This window comes from Macaca thibetana, chromosome 2 (genome assembly GCF_024542745.1).
Source record: "Macaca thibetana thibetana isolate TM-01 chromosome 2, ASM2454274v1, whole genome shotgun sequence".
In the NCBI taxonomy this organism is placed as follows: Eukaryota; Metazoa; Chordata; class Mammalia; order Primates; family Cercopithecidae; genus Macaca; species Macaca thibetana.
The window spans coordinates 160,870,490-160,890,521 of record NC_065579.1 but is presented as its reverse complement, the minus strand read 5'-3'; the positions used below and the strand labels follow the sequence as shown (position 1 = coordinate 160,890,521).

Sequence of the window (20,032 nt, the reverse complement as noted above, 5' to 3'; positions counted from 1 at the left end):
ACCAGTCTTAGTTGAAGAGCCATACGGAAACAGGCGGCAGGCTAGACTTGGCAGATGGGTCATAGTTTTGGTGACTCCTGTATTAGTGTAAAAAGAAAATCAAACTTAAAATAATGTGGCTTGATGATTCAAGCTACTTAGAATAGTGTTGTTTTGTTTCAGCAACTGGACGTAAAGTGTTTGCCTCTTCACTTTTTTTAACAGGCTCTGGAAATATGGTGGCATCTCATCCCATTGCTGCCAGCACACCCGAAGGGAGCAATTATGGAACAATAGGTATGTCCTGCCAGGTCTGTTCATGAAAGTGTTTCCTAGTTCTCCAGAGAATATGGTAGAAAGGCATTCCAGCCACTAATAACTGGGAATGTGGGCAAAGCAGTTATCCTATGAGATTGTCTTTTATTTGTAAGATGAGTTGGTTGGAGGTTTGGAAGCTTCCTCCCAGCTCTAACTTTCTCCAGTTCTGTTGTTCTGTTTCTTGGATCTGCTAGCCCCACTTGGGCAGAATTCCTTCAATGTTTGCCATCTAATACTAAGGCCCTCTAGGGACTTTTTGATATCCAGCCTGGGTTTAGGGCATGAAAGATGTGTCCCAGGGAGCCTGACATCAATTGACCAGTTGTTTCATTCTCAGGTTTCAGTGGAGTAAGGGGCGATCAGAAGACTGAGGCAGTGCTGCAGGTGAACATGGCTGTAGCCATTATCCCTTCATTTTGGCTAACTTCATAATTGAACCTGCTGACTGCCACCCAGTCGTTCACATGGCAAACCCCAATGTTCCTTAAGCGGCCTGAAAAGAATGGAATCCTAGACCTGTCTTGTTAGAGTAGAAGCACATTGAGCTGCCTGCCCTTCCATATTGCCTGTGGACCTATGAATGGTGCTCCTTAAAATGTCAGTGTAGAGGGACTGAGAATCCTGTCTTCCTGCCCTATCATTCCGTAACTTTGAGAAGCATGTGGGCTCAGTGCAGGCTACTTATTTTTAGTTCTGTAAGAACAGGATTTTTTAAAAACCATCTGAACAGAAGAAATAAAGCGGAAGGTAAGCTCAGCTCATGTGCTCATCAAGCTGCACAAATCTCCATCTGCTCTGGGAAACATTCATGGGAACAGAAGGATTCTTCCTCCCGAGAATGTTGTTTTCATTATATAATCATAGATATGGCATGTGGGTGATTTCTGTGTACAAATACTTTACCCATGAGAAATGTATAGCTGTTAGATATGTGTGAGCTCACACATATATGCAATAGATGCTATACATAGCTGTGTGCATGTGTATGTGTATATATTTATGTTCATATTTTAACATATGAAACATGAAATATAAGTACAATATTATTTTTGTATCCAAATAGTTAACAGAGCAGATGCCCTTAGATTCTAATATGTGTTCAGTCCTGAAGATAGACAAGTTAAATATAAAAATAGGAGGAGAGGAAAAATAAAAGTCCATTGAGAAGGAATAGAGAGAAAGAACAGGTCTTGTGAATAAGGAGTTCGTTTGGATCAACACAGTATTTGCTAGAATGAGTCTGCAGGGTGCTTTTTGCAGAGAGGAATGGGCTCCATAGGATCTCCATGGCTTTTGAAGGCAGATGAGTTGTCTCTGTTTCAGATGAGTCAAGCTCCAGTCCTGGAAGGCAGATGTCCTCCCCCGATGGTGGGCCACCAGGCCAGTCAGACACAGACAGCTCTGTGGAGGAGAGCGACTTTGACACCATGCCAGACATTGAGAGTGATAAAAACATCATCCGGACCAAGGTACCCACTCTGCCTCACCATACTCTTTGAGAGGGCAGAAAGTTTGGCAGTAGAATAAATTTCAGCAGTACCTCAGTTTCCTTTATTTTGTTTCCTTCAGGGAAAGTCAAATTTCCCAGAAGGCTTAAATCAAATGTGCCTACAGACTAAAAGCAATACTCTGTTAATTAGCACTTGTTTTCTCGAGGAAGAAAGGTGAGCACATTAAAGAGAACAGAGCATTAATACACTTTTAAGGTCTGAAGTGGCTGACCATGGACAATAGAGGCGGAAGGGATCCGGCCAGATGGAAGAAAAGATTCATTTGAGGGGTGTACTGGGGATGGCTCCCTGGTTCTGTGCGTATCATCTTTCAGTAGGAAAGCTCATTTCTTTCTGGCTTGTAATTATTATTTTGTGTCATATCCAGCAAAAGATATGAAGGTGAAATGCACAGTTTCAGCCCTATGTAGTTCAAGAACCACACAGCAGACAGCTCTGAAAGCTGGGAAATCAATTCTTGACATATAAGAAGCACTCAAGACTTCCAATAAGTTGCCCACATCAGCCAGTCCTTAATATTCCAAGGAAAATACTAAGATTTTTATTAAGGTATCATGGGAAAAACAACATTAAAAGAAAAGTCTTAAATAATTTTAATCAAGAAATTTGATTTAATTAATCAAATTTAGTAAATTTGAATAATTGTATCCCTTGAAAAAAAAAAAAATATATATATTTATATATATATATATATATTTTTTTTTTTTTTTTTTTTTGAGACAGAGCCTGGCCCTGTCACCCAGGCTGGAGTGCAGTGGCGCGATCTCGGCTCACTGCAAGCTCCGCCTCCCAGGTTCAGGCCATTCTCCTGCCTCAAGCCTCCTGAGTTGCTGGGACTACAGGCGCCCGCCACCACGGCCGGCTAATTTTTTATAGTTTTAGTAGAGACGGGGTTTCACCGTGTTAGCCAGGATGGTCTTGATTTCCTGACCTTGTGATCTGCCCACCTCGGCCTCCCAAAGTGTTGGGATTACAGGAGTGAGCCACCGCGCCCAGCCCCCTTGAATAATTTTAACAATTTTAATTTAAATTGAGACGTGTTAAGTTTGCCTTTGTATCTCATGCATAAACAGCTGAGTACAGTTTTGCATTCTCTTTTTATTTGGCATTCCAGATGTTCCTTTACCTGTCAGATTTGTCCAGGAAGGACCGGAGAATTGTCAGCAAAAAATATAAAATTTATTTTTGGTAAGTAGATGACCAGCAGGACCATGGTTCCCTTAAATAAACATAAAGTTTTCTTTATAAGAGCCACAACCACTTAGGCACAAGGTTTTAGTGTTTAATGAGGCACAGGCGTAGGGGATGGTGTTACCAGCCAACTATCAGTAGACCTGCGATGGCCACACACATGAACACAGCCTCCCTCCCAGCCAAGAGGCTGAGCTGCCTTGCAAGAAATCTTCTCTCCCCTCAGAAACCCTCAAGCTGAATATTGTACTTTTGTGACAGCTCCTCGTCTTATTTTCTCTTGAAGGATGCCCTTTAGCTTGCATACAGATCTTAGAAGGACATAAGGGACAATGAGGCCACATGAAGTTTCATAGTGGGACCAGCAGTTTGGAAACCACACCCCTTTCATGCAATCCATCACTCATTACTCATTACAGTTGTTAGATGTTCAATCTAACAACAGCCTAAAGAGACGTTCCCTCATAAATGATGTGGTTAAACCAGAAGCAGTTATTACTCACACTGTTTTACAAATGGTTGTAAGAAAAGAAAGAAAAAAGAAACCCTAATATCTGTTGGGTACTAATCATTAACCTTTTTAAAAAATACGTTTCAGTTAGTATTGTCAGCTTTTGCCTCTGCAACCTAACTAAAAGTATCCAAGGGAAGCTTTTCTTTACTTCTTTAATTTCCCTTTAGACAGGATACTGTGTACCAAATGCCCCAATGCAAGAGAGGGGAGCGAACGACTGGAGAAACAGGAACCACATAATCAGCTTCTGGCTATTTTTGCAAGTTAATTATGGACTTATGGGGTGGAAGCATTCTTTTAAAAATATTAACCAAAGACTCCACTGTTCATTTGAAAATAACTATTTCTGGTTCTTTCTGCCTGCATAGGAACATCATTACCATCGCTGTGTTTTACGCACTGCCCGTGATCCAGCTGGTCATTACCTACCAGACAGTAAGTGTTGCCCCAGCCCCAGAATCCCAGCTTGCTTTCTGCAGGGAGAGTCTCCACTGTGACTGACAGAGAGAGGTACGAGGTACAACTTAGGATCCATTCAAGAAGTTCCCGTTGGGGTTCCAATTGGAGTTCACTATTGCTTCCTCTTTCTTTTTTATTTTTTTTTTTAAGACTGAGTCTCACTCTGTCACTCTGGCTGGAGTGCAATAGCACGATGTCAGCTCACTGCAACTTCTGCCTCCCAGATTCAAGCAATTCTCTTGCCTCGGCCTCCTGAGTAACTGGGATTACAGGCATGTGCCACCATGCCCAGCTAATTTTTTTGTGTATTTTTAGTAGAGGCAGGGTTTCAACATGTTGGCCAGGCTGGTCTCAAACTCCTGACCTCAGGTGATCCGCCTGCTTCAGCCTCCCAAAGTACTGGGATTACAGGCATGAGCCACGGCACCCAGCCCATTTGCTTCATTTTTAACTGATCTTTCAATCTAGTTCCCAATTGTTTTATCACAAAGGGAGCTGCAATCTCTTGTATTATTTTGTCTACCAGTCTGAAATTCTTACCTTGCGCTCATTCAGTCATGATATCTATCCACTGCATCTGTTACTTAACACTCTGAGCTTTCTGATCATTATGGGATAATGAGTAGAGTAAATAAAGTTCCAGACCAAAACAAAGGAACCTGATAGCTAATCTAGCCTGTGCCTTCCCATTGAAGGTAAATATTTTTTTGTAAAATTAAAAACAGCTTCGTGGCTTGGCATGGCAGCTCACGTCTGTAATCCCAGGACTTTGGGAGGCCTAGGCAGGTGGATTGCCTGAGCTCAGGAGTTTGAGACCAGCCTGGGCAACATGGCAAAACCCTGTCTCTACCAAAAATACAAAAATATTAGCTGAGTGGTGTCATGCACCTGTGGTCCCAGCTACTCAGGAGGCTGAAGTGGGAGGATTGCTTAAGCCTAGGAGGTGGAGATAGCAATAAACTGAGATTGCGCCACTGTACTCTAGCCTGAGTGACAGAGTGAGACCATGTCTCAAGAACAAAAGAGAGAGAGAGAGAGAGAGAGAGAAAGAAAGAAAAAGAAAGAAAGAAAGAAAGAAAGAAAGAGAGAAAGAGCTTCATAAAACTAACAAAATATTACAGTAAAAAGAAAATGTAAAATAAAAACAAACATTTTTTAAGCAAAAATAATATGAAAGTAGTTTGAGAATCCTCATTCCTCCATAGAATCCTAGGCCAAGGTCACTTAAATTACGTTCTATAGAATTTATTACACAGAAAGCCCGTTTACAATAGCACAAAGCTGAAGTTGTTTCTAATGCAGTGGCCCTCAGACTTTGCTGTGAATTAAGGTCACCTGGGAAGCTTTTACAAATCCCAGTGTCCAGGTTGTACCCCATCCCAATTAGATCAGAGCCTCTGAGGGTAGAGCCAGGTATCTGTAGTGTCTAAACCCCCAGTGATTCCAACATACAGCCAAGATTGTGTGTTAATGATCTAATAATAGTTAGCCAATTGCATACCTATTATGCAATGAGAACAAGGACTTCACGAGGTTTGAGCACCACTGTTTATAACCTAAATCTTCTCTGCATACTTTGGGAGACTGTCAGAAGATACACCTGGACTGTGGTTTGGGAAAGTTCTTGACAGAGATGGTGATAAATAGGGAAAACTGAACACACATCTCCTTGTGTCTACCTGCCTCATGTTTACCATTTCTACCCAGAGGAGGGGACAGCTCTATATCCCCTCTGCATTCACCTAGAAAATAGACATAGTGTGACAGTCCTGAAACGTCCCAATGTTAACATTTCATAGTCCTTTCATCATGATAACAAAGGAAACGCATTTGGGTGAATTCCACCTCCGGGCTGCATAAGGGGGTACACAGAATATTCCCGTTCAAAGCAAGATGGTAACTTTTTTGGAAAAAAGCACCTGTGCTGTGTAAGGTGGCAGATAACGGCCCGTCTGTGCCGAGGAGCACTGGTTACATTGTAAACTAGCGACAGCGCGTCTCCCCGAGCCCTGTCCGCTCTTTGTGATTTCCAGCTGGGGCCCAGAGGATGGAGGAAAACCACATTTCCTCTTCTCACTCTTGATTTTACAGGTGGTAAATGTCACTGGCAACCAGGACATCTGTTACTACAACTTCCTCTGTGCTCACCCCTTGGGCGTCCTGAGGTAAACCCAGTCCTCTGGTTGCCCATGAGGCATTTAGAAATGCCTTTCTGTCTAATGTTGTGATTTCAGTTTTTAAAAATGCTAAAAACAACTGTGGGAAACGACTCTATTCAAGGGTAAAAAGGAACTAAACCAAGAAGTTGAGACCAGGTATGCTCCTCTCGTTCCTGTATATGGTTCTCAGGAAACATTCCTAAGCAGGCTGCCTGCTAAGATGAGGGCAGTGACATTTTTTAAAATGTCAGATCTCTAGCTGTGGTGGCATTTGTTCACAGGCATGAGCTGGCAGCCTATTGTCTCATTCGATCCATTAAACAACCTCATGAGACAGACATTACTACAATCCCTATTTTTAGATGAAGGCAGGTGAGGACTTGCTGAAGGTCCCTCAGCTGCTACGTAGTGCAGGACACAAACCCAGCCCTGTGGCCTCCCAGGCCATGCTCCAGCCACCAGAACTTGGAGACGTGAAAGAAATATTGCCTGCGAGTTGGGAGTCTGGCTTCTTGCTCCAGAGCTGAACCAGCATTCGTTTCCTCAAATAAAGCTTCTGGCTATGATTGGCTGACACTTATCTGAAATTCACAATTAGAGAGCTGAACATCGACACTTACGTGGGTCCACCTGTGAGAACTCACTCTCACGGTGTAGCTGAAACACTTGCCCATCTTTGAAGCAGCTGTCCTTCCCAGGACTCATACTATACAAATGCCATCGGGATATGAGAGGATGGGAGGGTGTTAGGAAGCCAAGCAGGCGCTCTTGAGAGGAAATAGACACATTGTCACAGGCTGAGTAAGCATCATAAAATGAAGGAGTTATGTTAAAGAGGATTTCTAATGCTTTTCTGATCCTGAAACCTTATGGAAAGGTTAATGGAAAACACTGATGCTGAATTCGTTCATTCCTTCATGCATCATGCATTCTCTGGTCCCTTTGATGGTCTTGACTCTCTCATGGCCTCTCACTCATCCCTGTAGTGCCTTCAACAACATTCTCAGCAATCTGGGCCACGTGCTTCTGGGCTTCCTCTTCCTGCTGATAGTCTTGTGCCGGGACATCCTCCATCGGAGAGCCCTAGAAGCCAAGGACCTCTTTGCTACGGTGAGGAGAGAGTGGGTGGGAGCTAGGGAGGGTTATGGATCCAAACAGGATCTGCAAAGGAGTGGGACGTCTGGCTTGACGGTGTGATGAGTTATTATGTGTAACAAACTGCATGAGACTAGAAGCATGGGCTTCCAGATTAGTGATGTGGTGGATATGGCACTATTTAATGTCTATTGACCACCCTTTCTCCTTTTGCAGGAGTACGGGATTCCCAAACACTTTGGTCTCTTCTATGCTATGGGCATTGCACTGATGATGGAAGGGGTGCTCAGTGCTTGCTACCATGTCTGCCCTAATTATTCCAACTTCCAATTCGGTAATTAGAATTTATATCTACTATACAGATTTGAATCATGAGTCTCATCCTGGAACCCTCCCCAAAAATGTCAAAGTCATGCTTGCAAGGATCAAATGGCATTTTATGTGAGCTGAGGTGGTCAGAGAGGACCTCCACACAGAGCATGATCTAATTGAGCAGTGAGACTGCTTTGGGATGAAAGTTATGGAGAACCCAATTTATATTGGATTGAATAATAAGGACATCCAGATGTAGAAAGGGCTTGTGGTTGATTTATCTGGTGGCTCTGCCTTCATTTCTCTGTGATCTCTTTGACTGTACTAAGCCTGTTTGTTGGTTTTATCCTCAGGCTATCTTCCCTGATGGTGGCAAAAGTAACTATAGCAGCCCCCATCTTCATAGCTCCACCCAACAATTCCAAGGCGGCAAGCTGGGTTCCAGGAGCCTTCAATTAAGAGCAAGGAAGCTGTTTTTTGAGAAAGCCACAGATAACATCCTTTCACACCTCAGTAGCTTAAACAGTCATGAGCCTTTTTTTTTTTTTTTTTTTTACAGCATCTGGCTCTGTCGCCCGGGCTGGAGTGCAGAGGCATGATCTGAGCTCACTGCAATCTCTGCCTCAAGGGTTCAAGTGATCCTCCTTCCTCAGCCTCTCTAGTAGCTGGGACTACTGGTGCACACCACCACGCCCAGATAATGTTTGCATTTTTTTTGGTAGAGATGGGGTTTCACCATGTTGGCCAGGCTGGTCTCCAACTCCTAACCTCAGGTGATCTGCCTGCCTCTGCCTCTCAAAGTGCTGAGATTACAGGTGTGAGCCACCACACCCAGCCCCATGAGCCCATTCTTGAATCATTCTCTAAGCGCTGGTTAGCTCAGACCCAGGTTGCTTCACCAATCAGCAAAAAAGGTGGGACTGTCTTTAGACCAATCAGCGCTGTCCCTGGAGCCAAAGGTGGGATTAGCTTTCCTGAAGCAAAGGGGCTGAGACAGTGTGCATTTCTGAATTGAAAGCGGGTAGACATTGAGTTAGTATTGAGATGCTGTTAAGAAGGAAGGGAAGAGCTGATGCTGTCTAGCAAGTAACGACATCCTCCATACTCAAGGATGCGGATTTTTTTAAACGGTCATTTAATGTTTGTGCTCCGGCTTCTGGTTGTTAACTCTGAGCACCACAGAAGTCTGTCACATTTAATTAGAAAACGTTTTCAATGGAGAAAACTACAGAGAATATATTATTCACCACTCAGAATGAACAAATGTCAACACTTTTAAATATTTGCCTAGATCTACTTTTTAGACAATAAAGCACTGTGATAAAGTTGAGGTCCTGTTTTGACGCACTTTCAAACTTAATCTCCTCCTTCCTCCCCTAAAAGCAATAACCATGATTAATTTGATATTTGCCTTTCTGGTTTTTATAATTTTTCTATATTTGTAGCAAATTAATAGTAGTTTATCATTCTGTGTTCTACAGCCTTTTTGCATTCAAGAATATGTTTTCAAGATTTATCAATATTATATCAAGGACATGTAGTTCACTCATTTTTTTTTATTATTATACATTAAGTTCTAGGGTACATCTGCATAACGTGCAGGTTTGTTACATATGTATACCGTTCACTCATTTTTAAGGGTTATCTATTGTATAACAAAAAGTATCACATTTCTCAATTCCTCTATTGAACAGCATTTAGATGTTGCCCATATTTTGCTATTACAGATAATGCTACAATGAGCATCCTTCTATATATGTCTCTTTGTATGTATGTGAGAGAAGTTCCTTGTGATACCTAGAAGTAGAATTTTTTAGTTACTTGGTCTGTGCACCTTCCATTTTACCAAAAACTGACAAATTTCTCTCCAAAGCATTAATTCCCACTCCCAATAACTGTGTGAGACTTCCCATTCCCCAGATCATCACTAACATTTGTTACTGTCAGACATTTAAAGTTCTTACCAAGTTTTTGAGTAATATGGAGGCATTGCATTGTTGTCTTAATTTGCATTTCCACAATTCTAATGCAGTAAGCTACGTTTTATTTCTGGCTATTTTCCATCACTGGGCTATAAAGCTATAAATGTGCAGTAATCAATATGGTTATATTTTAGGGTGCTGAGAACGACCTCCCACACCCATCTGGGGCTCATTTTACGGTCACACTGCCTACACTATCACTATTAGGAATTCTTTTGTTATTGCTGTTGAACACCAGTGTCTAAAACGCAAGGGGGGATAGTTGTTTATTGTATCAGACACTCTTCTTCCATGAAAGAGGAGTTGTTTATTTATTATATCAGATGATTTTTTTCTGTGAACTAAAGGGCAGCCTTAGAGAGGTTTAGAAGTGGAGTACGTGGGATCTGCCTAGAGAATGTTCCAGGAGGCTGACATGTTAGAGGTCTCCACACAGTCTGCAGGTAGCAAATAGTCCATAGATTGAAGTGAGGGGTACTCAGAGGCTGAAGAAGAATCTAGAAAATATCATCTGTCTGTCACCTACTGAATCCTGATCGTCTGGCTCCTCCTTTGGGTCCTCAGACACCTCCTTCATGTACATGATCGCTGGCCTGTGCATGCTGAAGCTCTATCAGACCCGCCACCCAGACATCAATGCCAGCGCCTACTCCGCCTACGCCTCCTTCGCTGTGGTCATCATGGTCACCGTCCTTGGAGTGGTGCGTCCCCCACCTTCTTCCACCTGACTCTCAAAAAGTGCCCCCCTAGGTCCAATAAACAAACAGCAATCAAGTGAACGGGTTTGGATTAACCAAAATCCTCAGTTCATGACACACTTTTATCATTGGCCCTCTCATGGCATACTTTTATTTAGTTATTTAGTTTTTTGGTTTTTTTTTTTTTTTTCCAGACAGAGTCTTGCTCTATCACCAGGCTGCAATACAGTGGTGCGATCTCAGCTCACTGCAACCTCCACCTCTCGGGTTCAAGCAATTCTCCTGCCTCAGCTTCCTGAATAGCTGTGCCTACAGGTGTGCACCACCATGCCCGGCTAATTTTTGTATTTTTAGTAGAGACGGGGTGTCACCATGTTGGTCAGGCTGGTCTCGAACTCCTGACCTTGTGATCTGCCTGCCTCAGCTTCCCAAAGTGCTGGGATTACACGCATGAGCCGCTGTGCCCGGCCTTGTTGGTTATTTTTAATAATGTATTAGGCACCTGTAAAACCACCACAGGATAATTTTAATAGAAAGCTAGGCCTGGCTCATGTGAAAATGGAATAGGGGTATATAAGCTGACTGGAGAGACTGACTCAAAAAAACAGAAACCACTTTCTAAATATGCATGGGCAACACGTGTTGGCTGTTTTGGTTATTTGAAGTGCATTCGCCCCCACTTTAGACCTATTGCCTCTTCACCATTGCTATTCAGCTGCCTCTCCTATTTCTCTTTTCCATTTTCATTTGGTCCCTTAACCTTTTTTTTTTTTTCCTGTCCCATGGGGGTAAGATTTGTGGGAGTTTCCAGAGGGGGAGAAAAACAGAATGCGCACACAGCTGTTTTTGACTCCTTACACATACAGGAGAGAGGGTGATTTTGATGAGTTTTCTAGGGAAAACCCCAGATGAAGCTAACTTCCATCTTTACTCCTAGGTATTTGGAAAAAATGATGTGTGGTTCTGGGTCATCTTCTCTGCAATCCACGTTCTGGCCTCACTAGCCCTCAGCACCCAGATATATTATATGGGCCGTTTCAAGATAGGTGAGTTACCTGTTAATTCTCTACTAAACACACGAATCAACTTCAATGAAAAATCAGACATTGCCTTTACTTATGCTGAATGAAAGTGTTACTGGTCATCATGAACACATGCTCTGGATTCTATGCCACGTTTAATAGCATATATTCTCTCCAAGAGCTTCCTCTCCCTTATAGGATAGTGATAAGCTATTACCACTAGTTCTATTTTCAGCTGAGAAACTAAGATTTGCCACACCTCAGAGAGGAGGTATACCTCCAACCCTTGGTTGCAAACACTTTGCAGTCTGCCAAACTTTGACTTGTATTTAGAAAATGGTATGATCGTCATACCACTAGTTCCACCTAGAGGAACATTTTTCAGTTTGCAAAATTCAAAGGGAGCATTTCTCTAACCATGCGAAATGGTTATCAAGAATGAATTATATATTTTCAGATTCTAGGGCTGGAACTTTTGAGACCAACTTGCCAATCTTAGAGGCAGGATACCTGCTGAGCTCCCTCCAACTTATCAGAGAGCATTGTATGTTCTACAGAAATCACCTTGTGATCTGCTGTTGGTCAGTCATCATATATGGGAACAGATTCAAGTGGTTTTAGTGCACTTAAATTTAAAAAAATCATTTTAAGTTCCGGGAAGTCAGACTTACATATCCTTTTGTCTATTTTAAGGAAAATTGTTATATGTAAACATAGGCAAACCTCTGATATTAACAAAGCCTGGAACAAAAGTCCAAATAAAACCCTGCATAGCTTATGTGTAAGAACATCAAAGTCATAAAGTGGACTAAAAAGCTATTAAATACATGAAAGGAGAGAGGGAAGGAGGGAAAAATATACCTCCACTGCAACGTAGAAGGACTAGGTTCAAATTTAAAATTCTTGGTTCTTCAAAGAACACTTTTTTCTACCTCTGGTTGTGTCTTAAGGAGTCTCACAGGTATGCATGTGGCACCTTTGCCCAACATCCGATGTTCATCCACATCCCCCATAAATAGCCACCACTTGGCCATTCCCTGCCCCCAGAGGTATGCCTTAGTGGTGCCATCTGCCCTCAGGAGGATAGACAAGGGAAGGGGGCTAAGCAGGCCCTAGAGCAGGCTCAGAGCCTTCTGGGCAGGTAGATGCTTCTGGCACCCTGGAGTTCAGAATTTCAAGAAGGAAAAGAGGAGTCCTTTGGCCCTACAGACTCCTCACTCATGAGGGAATGAGGCCTCTAAAATATGGGACCCTCTTGTCCAGGTCTAAGAGCAATTCTAAATAAATGAATGGCTTTAAGACTAGAAGACCGAATAGAGCAATTGCTCGTTTTCAAAGGTTGGTTCTTTTTCCATGGTCAGTAGATTTACCTCTGGCATGAATATAGCCAGCATACCTCCAAATCCCCCAGTTACTTGAGCCAGTTGTGTAGAACATTTGGCAGGGCATGCTGGGCATGCTCCTCCACCAGACAGAAGGTAAGTGAAGTCATACAAACTAAACTTTCAAAAGGAAAATCATTCGGAGCATTATTGTTCTGGTTTCTTCCAGAGTTGGAAAAATAAACTTGAGTGCAGATATACGCAGTGGAGTGACCACTAATGCACAGAGGAGCTTTCATGTATTTATACCACCTTTGCCTTATGCAGTTTTGCAATGCCAAATTATCCTATCTTTTAAAAGAAGTGAAATTTAGCGTATTATATTATGACCATGGAATAATTTGTTAGGGTCCCAACAGGAAAAAGATGTCACACACAAAGAAAGAGAAGGATTTATTCACAGAAGGACTATTCACAAGATGTGGATGGGGTAGAGGGGAATAAAAGGATATCATGGAAACTTGGGGTTAGCAGCAGTGAAGCTTTTACATCTATAAGCCCAAAAAGACAGGGAACACATGGTTCCCAAAATGTGGAAGGAGAGAGTTATGGGGAAAAAAGTCACTCTGAAAGGAGCAGTGACCTTTCATTGACGTTCTGGCCAGCATGCAGTAACCTCACAGGGAGGACGCCAGCAAAATAAGTCCTCCGAGCTCACTTTCCTTCCTTTGTCCCTGTAGTCTCCTGCTGGGATTCCCCATTGTCCAAGGAAAGTCAGAGAATCCACTGATGTCGTCCACACAGGCCCGCCTCCCCAGTGTGGTGGGTCCCCAGGAGACAGACTCATGGCAAGTGGGCCTAGTACAGCAAATGGGAGCTAGCCAGCCTGTAGTTTAACTGAATATTTTCCATTTCCGTACCCATGGAGTCTTCCCCAGGTGGTTACAGATGAACCAGAGTCAAAAGAAAACGTTCTATTTCGTCGTGACAATGACTGTATCTAAATTTAGTCCAAAGCCAGGAAGTTGGATTCGTGGACAGTGTTCAGCTGACTCCAGCCTTTCTACCCATGTCATAAGCTGCCTTTGCTTTCTAATCACATGTCCTTTCTCTGTGGCCCCTCGGGCTACACAAGCAAATCAATGTGGACACAGGAAAGGCTGCAGCAACGAGGAAGAACATTTAATCATTATCTCTTATAAACCAGAGAGCCGCTTCCCCAAATCACTACTGTGTCCACCATTCCCAGAGCTCTGGAAAACGACCTCCGGGATTTCTCATGAGAGACGCTGGATTATAAACCGGACGTGGTGCACGAAAGTAGACAGGGAGAGAAAAAAGTCTCAGTTCACTCTTGGAGGATTTGAAGACTTCTGAATGTTTGAGACAAGCAGAAAGATCCTGTGTTCTTTTTTGACAAGTAAACATTACTTTTATAATCAGAAAGCAAAATTAGAGTCATCCATCTCGAGAAAAAATAAAATGACCAGTAGTTTACATGTTTGGCTACTTTCTTACAATCTCTTCTTTTTTTTTTCTCCTTTCTTCTCTGCTTCCTACTGATTCAGATGTGTCTGACACAGGTAATGTTCAGCCACCCTTTCCAGGGGTCTAGATTGCTTTTTTATCAAAGTGACCCAGCTGGCTGTCCTGGCAGCCCTGCTCCCTGAACAGCCTCTTTCAGGCTGGGCAGACTCCATGGGAGTGGGGAGAGACGCTCGGAGGGGAGACTGCGCTCCACCCCAGCCTGCTCCACGCCACTTCTGGGATGCCACAGAGCCAGGTGTCTTCCCCCTGGTTAAATTGACCACAGGGGTAACCTTGAGGAGGAGCAGGATTCATAGCAGAGCTGAGATCCACATTCTGGAAAATGTTTGCCTTGGGCAGACCCAGACTGGCATTCGATATCCGTGGTGTGGACAGCTCACAGAAACACAGCCCGCCTTTGAACCTGACTGTTCATGTAACATTTTAATACACACACTCGCTGCATTTCATATCATCCTTTTCAACTGTGTTTAAAAACCCTTTCCTGTCCCCATCTTAACTTACCTTCCCTTGATGATTGTTTCAGTTCAGATAGATTTTCTGAACATGCTCAGTGAGCCTTTAGTTCAATTGTTACTAACTTATAACCACATTGAGAAATAACAGATCTGAACCTTCACAAGCTAAGATTTCCCATCCTCTGGAGAGAGCATATGTTTTAAAGTAGATTGAGGAGACCCATAACATCTCTACTATAAAGAAAACACCACCAGAGTAAACGGTAAACAAAAAGAAGCTTAGCTGAAGGAGACAGAATAAGGGTCGGCCAGCCACCCATGTTATTTGCGAGCGCTTGTTGCTCATGTCCATCTTCCTCGCCTTTCTGCTGTGTAATGCACAGATATGGCATCCCTCAGTGACAATACCATTTTTCAAAGCAAATGCTTATTGCCCACCTATTAGGTGCAAAGCATTCTAATGCATTTTAATGAAGTGAGGATGACATCATTCTGGCTCCAAAAGCCACTTCAGAGTATTTGTATTTTCGTTGACTGAGCCTTCTCACCATGCATTTTTGTATTATCAGCAGATTTGGGAATTTTCCGGCGGGCTGCCATGGTGTTCTACACAGACTGTATCCAGCAGTGTAGCCGGCCTCTGTATATGGTACGTGCATGTTCCTGTGTTCTCTGACCCTCTCCCAGGAAGAAGGGGAGTAGTAGGAGGGACAGGCGTGGGGCAGTCACTCAGGGCTCCTAAAATCAAGAGGGCCAGATGGCCCAGGGTGGCTAAAGGCCCGATAGTGGGGAAGGAGCATGGTGCTTACTCTTTCTCATAAAAGTCAAGCTAACATGGTCCCATTTTTATAAACAAAATATTTGCTAGTATATAAAAAAGAAGAAAATACATCTACCCAACTGTTAAACAGTGATGATTATGGACACATGGTGGGGAATAACACACACTGGGGTCTGTTGGAGGGTGGGGTGGTGGGGGGCCGGTGGGAGGAGGCAGAGGATCAGGAAGAATAGCTAATGAATGCTGGGCTTAATACCTGGGTGATGGGATGATCTGTGCAGCAAAACCACCATGACACACGTTTACCCATGAAACAAACCTGCACATCCTGCCCATGTAACCCTGAGCTTAAAATAAAATTTGGAAATAAAAAATAATAATAACGATTTTTTTTTTTTTTTGAGACGGAGTTTTGCTCTTGGCCCGGGCTGGAGTGCAGTGGCACGATTTCGGCTCACTGCAACCTCCGCCTCCTGGGTTCAAGCAATTCTCCTGCCTCGGCCTCCCGAGTAGCTGGGATTACAGGCATGCGCCACCATGCCTGGCTAATTTTGTATTTTTAGTAGAGGCAGGGTTTCTCCATGTTGGAGTCTGAAACTCCCAACCTCAGGTGATCCACCCGCCTTGGCCTCCCAAAGTGCTGGGATTACAGGCGTGAGCCACTGTGCCCTGCCCAATAATGAAATTTTTAAAAAACAAAATAAAAATAAATGAACAGTGATCATAGCTATGGGGAGGATCAAGACAGAGCACCCCTATAAATAATCATCCAAACAGGTACCCTTGTGGAAGTGAAGGGCACACCACTAATAATTCCACCAGAACAGCAGGGGTAAACTAGGACTGTCTCCAGCAAACTGGGACCCGTGGTCACTCCAGTCACGTTCATTAGGAACTTACACTTCTACATTATGTGTTTCTGTACTGTTTGATTTTCACAATGAGCAAGAATTTTTTATAACTTGTGCTTATTGCTTGATAGTTGAAATATACTTCAGTGTATGATATATTTCTGTAGTGAGCTCAGAGCTCAGGGCCCTGGTCCCAGCTCTCTCTTGGCTCTCTGGTCAGTGATCTTGGGAAGGCTGCCTTCCTCCTCTGAGCCCACTGCCCAGGCTTTACAAAGTGCTGCAGTCAGAACTAGTGATGCTAGTATGGCCTGGCACACAGGGATTTAGCAAGTACCTGCTAATCCTTTATAATCAGAATATTTTTTCTAAAGGAATATGGAAATCTGTGAGCACTCTAGAGCTTGGGCAGGAGCTATAAGCACTAAAAACAAGGGAATTGAGGCTGGAAGGTTTATTCAGGTGAGAATGAAAACATCCATTAGGACTTGTGAGTATTTTGAGAGGCAAGTTCTCCTGCTTACCTGTGAACCAGGAGAGGCAAGTAATGTTTTTGGTTTTTACATTAATTGATGGAGGCTTCTTTTTTTAAATAGACTTTATATTTTTTAGAGCAGCTTTACATCCACAGAAAAATTGAGCAGAAGGTACAGAAATTTCCCATATACCCTCTGCCCCAACACCCCCCACGCACAGCCTCCCCCACTATGGACGTTCCAAACCACAGTGGTACATTGGTTACAGTTGATGAGCCTACACTGACACATCATTACTACCCATGTAAGGCTTACATTACATTAATGCTCATTCTTGATGTGCGCTCATAGGTTTTGACAAGCGTGTTGACATGTACCTACCATTATAGTATCATATGAGCCAGTTCCACTGCCCTAAAAATCCTCTGTGCTCAGCCTATTCATCCCTCCCTCCCTCTTAAGTCCTCACAACCACTAATCTTTTTTCTATTGACACAGTTTTTCTTTTTCCAAAACGTAATTGGAGTCATACGGTATAGAGCCATTTCATACTGACTTCTTCCACTTAGTAATGGGCATTTAAGTTTCCTCCATGTCTTTTCATGGCTTGATAGCTCATTTGTATTCAGCACTGAATAATATTCCATTGTCTGGATGTGCCACAGTTTATTTATTCACCCACTGAAGGGCATTTTGGTTGCTTCCAAGTATGGGTAATTATGAATAAGCTGCTATAACATTCATAGTTTCTTTTTTCCATAGATTTTTGTGTGGACATGAGTTTTCAACTCCTTTTGTTAAATATCAAAGGGAGCTATTGCTGGATCGTATGGCAATCATATGTTTAGTTTTGTAAGAAACTACAAAACTGTCTTCCAAGTGGCTGTATCGTTTGGCATTCCCACCAGCAATGAATGTTACTATTGCTGCACATCCTCGCCAGCATTTGGTGTTGTCACTGTTTGGGGATTTTAGTCATTCTAATAGGTGAATTAATGTTTTTTTTAATGAAGTTACTTCCTCCAAATTGGATGGATCACCTAAAAGACAAAGAATTGCTACTTTTAAATAGTAGATGAGTGGTTATGCAAATTAAAGTATGATCAAATCTCTCCTAAAAGTTTTAAGTAGTATGCAAAGGACAGGGACAGACTGTGAATAAATCTCTGTCAGAGTAATTGTTATTTATTTATTTATTTATTTATTTTGAGACAGAGTCTTGCTCTATCGCCCAGGCTGGAGTGCATTGGCGCAATCTCAGCTCACTGAAACCTCTGCCTCCCAGGTTCAAATGCTTCTCAGGCCTCAGCCTCTCAAGAAGCTACACTACAGTTGTGTGCCACCACACCTAGCTAATTTTTGTATTTTTAGTAGAGACGGGCTTTCACCATGTTGGCCAGGCTGGTCTTGAACTCCTGACCTCAGGTGATCTGCCCGCCTCAGCCTCCCAAAGTACTGGGATTATAGGCATGAGCCACCACACCCGGCCTATTGTCCTCTAAAACTGACCTTTTCTCCCTATTTTCTCCCCTACAAGACTGTATATTGTAGACACAGGAACCTGGGAGTTTCAGGACCACCTTGAAACCAGAGTAATGGGTACAAAACTAACGCCCTACAGCTGGGGCCTGAGAGTTGCAATTGTGGCTACCAAGTAGTACACCCCAGAAAAACAGTGCTCGATTACATAGTACCAGTGGCAGAATGCTCTTAATTCTGTAATCAGCACATCTCACCAGCCTCCCCACTGAGAAGTGGGCCTGTGGGCGCAGCTCCACTAAACACTGGGGAGAAATAGAGTCCTGCTTTGCTCACCACATTTTCTTTCTCAGGGATGAGGTCAGGTCTATTTGCAGTTAGAAGCCTTGCCATTTAGTCTTCATATACAATCAGTGTCAGATCATAGGCAAGGCACTCTTAGAACCATAGAAAATGTTTTTCACCAATGCAATTGTTTTCCCATAGTTGATACTTCCACCACAGTAGGTTAAAAGAAAAGTCGGATGTGCAGCCTCTCATTTGATGTTTTCTTTCCTCTTTTCCAGGATAGAATGGTGTTGCTGGTTGTGGGGAATCTGGTTAACTGGTCCTTGTAAGTAGTCTTATGAAAACATGTTTTTGCCTGTATTAATGTCGGTAACGCTGTGGTTTAGCTTTCCTTGACTGTCATTTTTACAAAGAAATCTGAAATTAAGGAGAAGGTAGGATTGCTTGTTCTAGAGACTCAAAAAAGGTAGTTGGACATTCTCGTGTAGCAATTGTAGCCTCTCTTAAAAACACTGAGGCATTGAGTTCATTTGCTCAACAAGACAAACATCAAAACTCGTTAAATCTATGTGGATACGTTGGATAGATAGATGGTTGGATGGATGGATGGATGGATGGATGGATGGATGGATAGATAGATAGATAGATAGATAGATAGATAGATAAATTATACCACTGATTGCAAACATCCAACATAGCTTTAAACTCTTTCACAGAACTTTCCATAAAGACTACCCAGAAGGCCTTCTTTTCTATAGAAATTTTTCTTTTACTAAATGTATGTGTGTGTATGTGTCTGTGTGTGTGCAAGTCCCTCTTTTATTTCTTTCTCTCCCCAGTCTCTTTCTTTCCACCTACATCATTCTTCCTCCTCCTTTCCCATGGCCTTTGTTCCTCAAATGGCTCAAAATAGAACAGAACAACAGATGCATATTTTTGCTAGCCACAATTATTTTATGCAATCTATTCTCAATTTATACAGTTGAATGAGTGAAATATTTTAGTGATCACTCAAACAATAAGTAAGTTTAACTGCTTTTATTTGTAGCTCCTAGCTGATGAGCTCCTCGGGGTCAGTGGCCTTTGACAAAACAAAAACAAAAACAAAAAAAGATTCTGTAATCTCAGTGAACATTAAGGAATGAAGAGGCATTCCTTCAGAGGAAGCCAGAATCAAGTCATGAGAATCTGAGTCTTATCTGGGGGGCATGTGCTTCTGGAAGAAGCTTCCCATGTTGTCACCCCAGGGATTGCCCCAGGATAAGATGTATACCATTTAAGGATTCCTCCTTTACTTGGGGGCAGGTCGAGATGAGAGGATTCTTGGGCAGTGGTCTGTTCTTGACCACCCTTCTAGCAGACTCCACAGTCCTGGTGGTCCTGAAAGAGAGGGCACTGGGGGGAGAAAAGGGACCAGCCTCTTGATAATGAACAGCCTTTGACTATCACCGTGGGGGCTCAGAATCACTTGGCTTGTCTCCGTCTCTCACATAAGCAAAACCATATCCACGATCTGCTCACGAGACAAGGCAGATGGCCTCTCTTTGTACAGCTCTGTGAGACGAGAAGGCCTGCAGGGATGAAGGAGGTTC

General features: G+C 42.9%; 1 protein-coding gene across 5 annotated transcripts in view; it reads left to right on the top strand.

Annotated features, from left to right (window-relative positions):
- The window catches only part of SIDT1 (SID1 transmembrane family member 1), an 88,343-nt gene that overhangs the window by 61,536 nt on the left and 6,775 nt on the right, over positions 1-20,032 (top strand). For 2 of the 5 annotated variants that reach the window (XM_050778787.1, XM_050778789.1), the window contains 11 exons: positions 205-276; positions 1,621-1,766; positions 2,923-2,996; positions 3,882-3,948; positions 6,064-6,137; positions 7,118-7,241; positions 7,443-7,560; positions 10,085-10,221; positions 11,156-11,264; positions 15,141-15,217; positions 18,719-18,765. In XM_050778787.1, the coding sequence (XP_050634744.1) occupies positions 205-276; positions 1,621-1,766; positions 2,923-2,996; positions 3,882-3,948; positions 6,064-6,137; positions 7,118-7,241; positions 7,443-7,560; positions 10,085-10,221; positions 11,156-11,264; positions 15,141-15,217; positions 18,719-18,765 (1,045 nt within the window). Of the gene's footprint in view, positions 1-204; positions 277-1,620; positions 1,767-2,922; positions 2,997-3,503; positions 3,764-3,881; positions 3,949-6,063; positions 6,138-7,117; positions 7,242-7,442; positions 7,561-10,084; positions 10,222-11,155; positions 11,265-14,130; positions 14,146-15,140; positions 15,218-18,718; positions 18,766-20,032 lie in introns of those variants that run through there. The other 3 variants (XM_050778790.1, XM_050778791.1, XM_050778788.1) reach the window with 3 other exon arrangements.